This window comes from Pituophis catenifer, unplaced genomic scaffold (genome assembly GCF_029215685.1).
Source record: "Pituophis catenifer annectens isolate HBS135680 unplaced genomic scaffold, rPitCat1.0.hap2 SCAF_1, whole genome shotgun sequence".
Lineage (NCBI taxonomy): Eukaryota > Metazoa > Chordata > Lepidosauria > Squamata > Colubridae > Pituophis > Pituophis catenifer.
This window is the reverse complement of record NW_027256881.1, coordinates 141,034,610-141,044,186: the sequence shown is the minus strand read 5'-3', so window position 1 is coordinate 141,044,186 and position 9,577 is coordinate 141,034,610. Positions and strand designations below refer to the sequence as shown.

Genomic DNA, 9,577 nt, shown 5'->3' with positions numbered 1-9,577 from the left:
CCTCATCCGACTCGGACTCCGAGCTGGATCCGGCGTCTTCTCTGTGCACCGGGGCAGATTTGGGGTTGTCCTTGCTGGTCAGTGGACGCTGCAGCGTTTCTGCGGCTTTCGTGGAGGCTTCATGAGCCCTGGCCTCGTCTAGGGCTCCAGCAAGCGTCAAGTCGGGCTTGGCGAGCAGGCACCGTTGCAGCCTAATGTCCCGAACACCACAGATAAGTTGCTCAAGCAACGCATCGTCCAAGTCTCTATAGTCGCAATGGGTTGCGGCTTTTCTCAGGCTGGCCATGTATGCGCTGACCGGTTCTCCCTCTCGCTGAACGCGCTGTCTGAGTTGGTATCGTTGCACGAACTTGGAGGGTACGGGAGCATAGTGAGCTCGGAGCGTGGCCATCAGGGTGTCCCAGGAGACGGTCTGGACCGGTGTTATCTCACACAGTGACTCTGCCATCTCGAACACGTCCGGTCCGCAGTGGCTTAGGAAAAGGGCCCTCTTCCGATTAGCGGAGAGCCCTTGCATGTCGCTGGCTTCGAGCGAGCATTCGAACCTCGTTAGGTACGAGACCCATTTTTCGCGGGTCGGATCAAAAGGCTTGGGTGGAACGTAGGCAGACATATTCGGTATGCCTCCTGTAGTTCGCCTCGTCGCCTAGCTGAAGCTCGTGGTCTCATTGGTTCGCTTCTTGTGACCTCTATCCCACCTTCGTCGCCAATGAAGTGGTTCGGGAATAACGAGAGGCACAACCAAGCAAGTGACAACAGCTCTTTAATTTACAGTGAGACTTCAGCAAAAACTCAGAGGCTGCAGCCCTCCTTATATACAATCCTGGAGGGACTGTCAGCCAATCAGAAACATAGGCAGGTTTGAAACTCCCGCTTAAAAGTATCAATACATAACAGTTGCTAATTTTCAACTCTCTCTCTCTCTCTCTCTCTCTCTCTCTGTGTGTGTGTGTGTGTGTGTGTGTGTGTGTGTGTGTCTGTGTAAATTATATAATTTCAATAGCTCCTCCGGGCTTCAGGAGCTTGTAGATCAAGGGCTGTTAAGAAAACAGATTGACAAATCTTAGATTATCAGCCTTCTCACTGGATATGTTCAGAGGTTCAGCAGCTGAAGCGAATCGGAGAGTAAAAGGGCGCCGTTTCTGATCCAGCGTTTGGATCAGCCTTCCACGCTCTCCCGACTCCCGCTTCCTCCTGCGAGACCAGGTTCTGCGTTTTCGTTTGTCTTAGATGGACTCGCAAGTTACACACAGGATCATCTGAATAGTATCGCGGGCCATGGCTAGGGACTTTCTCTCGGTTTATTCGGAGGACACCTATGGATTAATGGCTCTTCTTCCCCTCCCCGTTCCTCTACGGGTTTTTTTTTTTTCCCTTCCCGTACAGTCCGTACTATGGAGCTGATACATAAAACCCCTCGGAGGAGGAAGTTAGAAACCAGGAGACGTGAAGCTTCGACGGCTTTTAGGCAAAGCGGAGGGTACCCAGTGAGGTCGACCGATCAACCAAATCACTGGCGGTGCTGGCTAATCAAGAAATCCAGTCCCGAGAGGAAACCCAAGCGGGAGCCCCGTCCCTCAGCAGAGGAAGGATTTACGCGGGACGGGGAATAAATACAAGCGGGCGAGAGCAGGAAACGCCGCTTATGGTGCGAGGAGGAGGGGGCGTGGCAGGTCTGGGCGGGGCTGCCTGCTGGTGGGTGGGACCCCCGCCAGTAGGTGAAGGTTAGGCTCTTGCCTTTGATTTATCTTAGAAGAAGGCAAGAGTTTTAGCCTCGCTTCCTCCCCAAAGCGCCTTTTTCGTTCTTTTTATTTTGTGCAGCGAAGCTAAGCGAAGGCGGCGGCGGAGAGAAGCCAAGGCTTGGCTTGCACCGGGGTTCCTTTTGCAACGCGGCTGCTTTCACGAACGGCGAGAATGAGGGTCAGCGTGATAGCGGGGCTGAGCGTCTTGGTTTTTTGCTTCCAAGCGGTCTTCGCGGTGAGTAGCAACCAACCCTCGCAGTGGGTGGGAGTGGTGGGGGAGAAAGGAAGCTGCTCCACGGCGGGTCGGCGCCGCCGCCGCCGCCGCTCTTCGGGTCCTGGAAGGAGCCCGGCTTGCACGTGGTCGGTCAAGCTCCGAGAAGGGAGCCTGGAGAGAAGAAGAAAGCCGCGTCTTTCTTTCCTCTTTTGAAGCGGGCGTGGAAGAAGGGAAAAAAAAAAGCCAGGTTGAGCTTGGGGCTCTAATGCCTTTTAGTAGAAGCGGCGCGGAGACGGGGGGGGGGAGGGAGGAGGAAGAAGAAGAGAAGACCCTTCCAAGCCCCCCCCCCCCGCGTCTTCTTTCTTCTCCTCCCTCCTCGCCCTTGCTGGCGGAGCGGTCCCCGTTGATGTTTTGGGGACACACCGCTCAGGAGAAGCGATTTCTGCCCCTTCCTCGCTCTTCTTTTTTCTTCTTTCTTGACACCCCCCCCCCTCCGGCTCATTGCTACTCGTGTCGTCCCTCCCTCCCTCCCTCCTCTCCCCCCCAATTCCTCAACAGGTTCTGAAGGACTAAAAACTGTGGGGATTGAGAGTCTATTGTGTGAGCCCCGGGAATGTGGCCGGCTTTATTTATTGGCTGCCCCCGAAAGCTTTAATTCAAACCAGACCAGGGAGAGCCTCATAACCTGACTGGAATTCTTCTCTCCTCAAAGCCTCCCGCTCCCTCCCTGTTGTAACTAACCGGATATTTGCCTACTTCGGCGCGGCGGTGCGCCTTTTCTGCTGGCTGCTTTTTTTTCCTTTTTTTTTTTCCTTTTTCCTTTAACTCTTCGTGGCAAGTTATAACTCGAGTTTTAAGGATGTGGCGCGCCTGGCTCCCGTTGCCTCGGTGGCCCTGCCCTCCTTCCCGGGACCTCTGCTGCGGTATTCTGTGCCAAATCCATTCGTAATGGTGCCAGTTTAAACACACACACACACATACACAGTCCTCTTGTGGGTAGTCTAACCTGAAAGCTGCCGGTAGGGTAGGTGACTCCTCTCACACATTAGGTAATTTTGGTGTGGGAGGAGGGATTCCCCCCACCCCCACCCCAGTAAGACACGGAGGTAGCATAGGTTCCTACAAAGTACTGATTTCAGTTGGATGCTGAGGTGGTGGTGAGAGAAAAGTGATTTCTAGAAATCAATGTAATATCAGGAGGGGATATAGTTCCCACTACACTACATGACCTTCCCTGAGATATGTCATTTATGAGATTGTGTAGTTTGGCCATATATCATGTGGGTGTATTGAGCTGCAAATGGAGCAGTCATGAGAACTAACCAGATTAGGAAGGTTAGGTAATGAGTTGAGTTACTTTCGATATTATCTCCTGACAGATAAAGCAACCAGTCTTTATTACAATCAGTCTTTATTACAGTCACAAATCAGCAAGTCAAAGCGTTAAAACAATTTTAATAATAGTAAAAAATAATAATACTCTGAAATACTGAGTTATCTGAAATACTGTTCAGATTATATAAAGCTTTCGCAGGTAAAGCTTTTGGATCATGAGGGTAGGGTGGAAAGAGACTACCAAATATACGGATCCTAAAACAAAATTTGAATAAAACATGTTGCTGTTTATCAGGTCCAAATAACTAGCATTTATAAATGCCTGAAACAGCGAAACTGTTCAACACCCAGCCTTGAAGGCAGAAAACACTTAAGTCCTCTGATACAGTTTTAGCCTGTTTTTTTTTGCTTGCCTAGCAAGAGTCTTTTGTCTCTTAAGCAGAAGTAGTTCCCTTTCTTCTCCAAGGCTGTTTAATGGAGTTCAGCTACAGCTGTTAAATGACAGTGGAAAACTAGAATGCAGCACTGAAGTTTCTGAACATCACCCTTTCCTCCCAGTGAGCTCATAATTCAGTGTAATGATTAACTTGACCCCAAGAAGTCTTATCACAATGAGGACATTTCTATATTGGTGTGATTCAATGGATGAAATGCTATATGATGTAATTATATTTTGTTTATGTGATTAATAAAAAAAATAGGACTTCATCTGGATACCTGTAGACAAGCTCACCTCATTCTGCTGTGTTTGTTCCTCAGGGCTGGGAATTTTTTTTTTTTTTTTTTGCTGTAATGCCTCCCTGTTGCTAGCAAGAGACTACAGAATTACAGCAATTTAAAATCAGAAAAGAGATTTTGTACTTTACCTAGACTTTCTTGGCTGTGGAATTCAATAAAGATGAATATGTAAAGTTCCCTAGCAAACGGAATGTGCTATGTTAGTTAAAACTAATACAACATTAATATAATTTATTACTTTAATAAAAGTAAATATGTTATTTATTAAAACTATTAAACCACTCCATCGTGTTGCAACTTTAAAAGCTAATATTGGTCTACTCTGTGCTAGAGTGCATTCAGTATTTTAAAGCTATCATCTGAATTCTTTTTTTTTTCTGAACCACCAGATGTCGCCACTGAACAAACTATGTATAGTTTATCTAACTCCTACTCCCAGAGACTCAGCCTTAACAAATTGCTTAAATAATTTAATTACTCTTATTTAGGTCTAATAGCTCATTATAACTTCCATTATAGTATGAATCCCTCTTGTTGAAGGATTAATCAGCTACAAACAATACTACAGTCTGCAACTGACTCTTCTTGCTAAGTCTATGGAAGGACCGCCCAATCCATTTAGTACTGTACTGGAGCTTTAACTCAGAAAGTAGCCTGACCCATCTGCTTCTGTATGTAGCTCTACCCATCTTGTTATTGATTGCTGGCTGTTATTCAAACTGCAACTCTGCACTTCCATTATTAACCAGGGGAAAAGCAAATAGTACAGACTGTATTTTTTAAAAAGTAAAAATGGGATTCAGGTGGAACATGTATGGGAGGAAGTTGGATAGTCACAATTGGGGTGGCGGCTTTTGAGGCACATAAATGTGCCTTTTAACTTTTTTGCTTCTCAACATTTACAGGCAGGAAAGGGGTGGGTCAAAGAAAGGAGTGGAGCCAAGAAATAATGGTGGTCCTTTATGAACAGATTGTTGGAGCTGATTCTTCCAGGTAGAGGGTTTGTAGTAGAAGAAGAGATTGTTCACTTATTTATGTAAATGATAATATATACCTTAAACCTGTTAAGGTAGAAAGAACAATCACAATACTTACTGCAACTTCTAAGCATGGGTAGTAGACAGCTGAGAGATAGGTGAATGGCTAAATTAAAGATTATTTCAGTTTTTTTCCCCAAGATATTGTGATTAGAGAAACTGAATTCTCAATGTACTGTATTTTTCAGAGTATAAGACGCTGTGGAGTATAAGATGCACATTAGTTTTGGGGGAGGAAAACAAGAAAAAAAAATCTGCCTCTGCCTACCAGCATCCATCGGTATTCATCTGGCTAGTGTCCTTGCAGCAAACAGCCTAGTTAGCTTCAGCAGGTTATCGCAGCCTGATTCAGCACGAGCAGCTGATTGGTGGTTGGATCGGCCTCCCGGAATACCACCAATCAGGCTGCAGTGATCGCCACAGCCCATTGCCGCCTCTGCGCATCACATTTTTGGCCTCTGTGTGTCACATTTTTGGCCTCTGCATGTTCCATTTTAAACCCGTTCTAGGTTTCCGGGATTGCCACAGCACATCACCGCTGATTACTGCCTCCGTGTGTCGGTTTTTTGGCCTCCGCACGTCACGTTTTTGGTCCGTTCCTCGCTGCCTGGAACCAGCCGAAAAAGCGACATACGGAGGTGGCGATTGGCGGCGATGTGCTGTGGTGATCCCTGCAGCCTGGAACGGGTCTAAAATGGAGCATGCGGAGCAGTGGTGGGTTTCAAAAATTTTTACTACTGGTTCTGTGGGTGTGGCTTGGTGGGTGTGGCTTGATGAGCGTGATGGGAAGGATACTGTAAAATCTCCATTCCCACCCCACTCCAGGGGAAGGTTACTGCAAAATTCCCATTTCCTCCCGATCAGCTAGGACTTGGGAGGCAGAGAATAGATGGGGGCGGGGCCAGTCAGAATTTTTACTACCGGTTCTCTGAACTACTCAAAATTTTCTCTACTGGTTCTCCAGAACTGGTCAGAACCTGCTGAAACCCACCTCTGGGGCGGAGGCTAAAAACGCGATGCACGGAAGCCGAAAATGGCCGAAGGGTGGGGGCTGGCTGGTGGGCGGGGCTTCAGCAACATTTGCTGTATAAGATGCACAGACATTTCCACCCACTTTTAGGGGTGGGGGAAGTGCGTTTTATACTCCGAAAAATATGGTAATTATAAAAATAACTTAAGAAAAAGGTATTAGTAATTCAACCCATGTTGGATTTCTGTACACTACTAACTATAAGTGTTTTTTAAAAATACAAATTTCAAAATAATTTCATGTGTTAGTTACTTAAAAGCTTACAGCTACACTTGACTATTTTTAAAGTCTCAATAAGCTGTCCAGTTTCATCTGTGATAACATTGTATAATCTTTTATCAAGGAAAATTTGTTGTATGGAAAATTTGGATTAAAAAGAAGCTTCTTAAAGATTTATGCTGAAAATAGCTGTTTTTTGGCTTTGCAACTGGAGAGAGGGTTAACTACAAGTAACCGGATGACTTAAATATTACTGACCAGTTGTTAATTAGTACAGACTTTAGTTGACCAACAAATATGTTATATTCATTTATATAGGTAAGGAAATAACTGTAATCAAATTCATGACTTGTCTTAAAACGGAATTAAGTATAATAGAAAGAATTCTGGACTTTGATCTGACCTCCATACTATGAATTTGAACTTTGTATAATTACTCTGTTAGGCTAATTAAGCAATGCAGTATATTACTTTAAAAGCTGCCAGTCTGTGTTTCAGATCTTTCTATATGAGGCTCTTTATTGAGCATTGAAAAAGTAAAGGCAGTGTCTGCAAAGATTTTAAAACATCATAGGGATATTGTTCTGTAAGTACTTTGAAAACTATATGATAACTGCCCAGGGTGGATTTGATTTAAATCGAGTTGATTTAAATCACGATTTAAATCATGATTTAAATCACTAGTAAAAAGGCTTGATTTAAATCAACTCGATTTAAATCATAATTTTTAAAGAGCAACTGTCATCTCTGCTACTCCTTTGACCCACTGTTGACTCACCGATAGTCCCAGTGTTGCAGAATTTACAGCCTCATGCTACATAACTAAACTCCATTTCATGCTGAATAAACTAAATTATTTATGTATCTTAAATAGAAAACTCTTATGATAGATTTTTACCCCAAAAGTTTTTTATTAAAATAAATTCGATAAAAATCAAAAAAGTCCAATTTAAATCAAAAAAATCCGATTTAAATAAAAAAAACTGATTTTTTTTTTATTTTTTAAAAAAAATCATTGATTTTTATCCACCCTCTAACTGCCAGATATTAGCATGGCTTGGTTGAAAGCAAATCTTGCAGACTAATAAGAAAAGTTGTCTGAAGGTTGTCTGAAGTTATCTGAAGGTCGCATCATTACAACTGGACTAATTTTTATTTTGAGAGACTTTTCACTGCCCATCCAGGCAGCTTCCTCATTCAAAGCAAGTTAGGCAGAGAGTTGTTGGGATGTACCAACTCCTGCCACACACAGTTGAATCATTGTAACTGGACACTCTGGGGAGGAAACCTGAGGTTGGTGTGGCAGGAGTTGGTACATTCTAATGACTCTCTGCCAAACTGCCTTGCTCTGACTGATGAAGCTGCCTGGTTGGGCAGCGAAATGTCTCTCAAACTAAAAAATAGTCCAGTTGCAATGATTCAAACTTCAGAAAACCTTCAGTTAACTCTACTTGCATGATTGAGAATCTTCATCGAAGATAAGAAAAGTTATTTAGCAGATTGTGGGAATGCTGTAAATGTAATATGTCTTGATTTCCAGAAACCAATTGAGATAGTATTCCATAATATTCTAATTGGAATGCTCCTTATGTATGGGCTGGATAACTAAGTGGATGTACAATACACCTGAACATTATACTCAAATAAGATATCAAATGGAATGCAACTCAGTTGTAGAGCCTGTTCTCTTCCCGTTTTCATTAATAATTATTATCATGGTTACTTAGTTGAAATTGTTTGATCCCACAGAAAATTAAGGCTTTTTGAGAATGTCAATGTTATTTTTGTGATTGTACTGCACAGCAGGAATCTATGGCAGCTTGCAACTTAGAGGTTCAGCTGGGAAGGAAAACTAGAGATTTCTAGTGATTTCTGGGTAGTGTTAAGTGCAGTACCTGTTCAATCAAGTATTACTAGAAAATTCGAGTAGGAAAGCATTGCCAGGAATTGCAGTGACTTGCATGTCATCAAATCTCAACTGTGTTAAACAGGAGGGCCTTCACACAGATTCATTTTGTATACTAATTACATGCTTTTCTAGGCCAGCAGGCCATTTGGACTGTCATTCATACTAGAGTAGTTATCACAGGTGCAAACTATTGAAATGTCCTTGAAGGTCACTTGGAAGCTAGAGCTCCTCCGGAATAAAGTGGCCTGGGAAGTTAAAAGTATGGCATAGTATGTAGTTAATTGAAGGACTCTCTGTGTCCCATAACATCTGCCTGTCCCATGCAATTGGACAGAATTGTCATTTGTTGGGTCCTAGGAAGCTCATCTTCCCTGTCTCTATTCTAACTCCCTGGAATTGCATTCCCCCTGAGATTTGCATGGTCTCCACTTGGCCCCATTTAAAAAGGTCCTCAAATTCTGATTCATTTCCCAGCTCTTGGGCTAATATGGGTTCTCTTTGCCATTGTGGGGCCATACTGATTCTTCTGGGTCACTTAAACTTTTTATGAATTACTGTTTTATTTTTTTTATCAGTTCTGAATCTTGTATGCTATCCAGAGTCATTCTGAAGTGTTAAGTCCTACAAATCAATTGACTTAAATTAACAGATTCATATTGCCCCTACTAACCTGGCCTTGCCCCCCCCCCCGCCCCCCCCCCCCCCGGGCCTTGGAATGGTTTGGGTATTGGACCCTTGTGAGAAGCACCTTTTCTAACATGCTGCATTATTTAATTCTTTCCAAGTCTGCATTTGTTTCCTTTATTGGGCATTACTTAATCTGTTTGTCATGTTATACCTCAATCACTGTCACTCTGGAGTCAGGCAGCCTTACACATTTGATTGATAAACAAATAGCTGTTCACTTGGGTAAAACTTCATCTGTAACTCTCAGGAAATATTTTGGTGAACTTCTGGAAGAAATATAAAATATAGTTTTATCCTTCTTAGTCTATTATTAGACTATTAGAAAATTAATCCTTTATCAAAGCAAGGGACACTGTAGAATTATGAGTTGCATTTCCCAGTTTGATGTCTTCTAAGTATGTTAAGCTACAGTTCCCATTATCTATAACTATAAGAAAAAGGAGGGGCAACTGAGAATGGGTGAATAAAGTATGAATGATAAATACTACTTAAGTATTGCAGCCTTTTTAATGGACAAGTCCTCCTCTCTCCACCCTAGGAAGTAGGCAAGGGCAAAGCACTTCCAAATCTTGCCACAAAAACTCTAGAATTAGTCCAGGCAATCACCAAGACTCAAAAACTGACTTGAGGGCACACATACACAGGCTAGTATAAATGCTGCCTGCT

At 43.4% G+C, this 9,577-nt stretch overlaps 1 protein-coding gene across 1 annotated transcript in view; it reads left to right on the top strand.

Annotated features, from left to right (window-relative positions):
- The first annotated feature begins 1,820 nt into the window (after positions 1-1,820).
- Positions 1,821-9,577, top strand: part of SDC1 (syndecan 1) — a 43,458-nt gene continuing 35,701 nt past the window's right edge. The window contains exon 1 of the mRNA XM_070955730.1: positions 1,821-1,977. Within this exon, the coding sequence (XP_070811831.1) occupies positions 1,915-1,977 (63 nt within the window). The 5' untranslated portion in view covers positions 1,821-1,914. The remainder of the gene's footprint in view (positions 1,978-9,577) is intronic.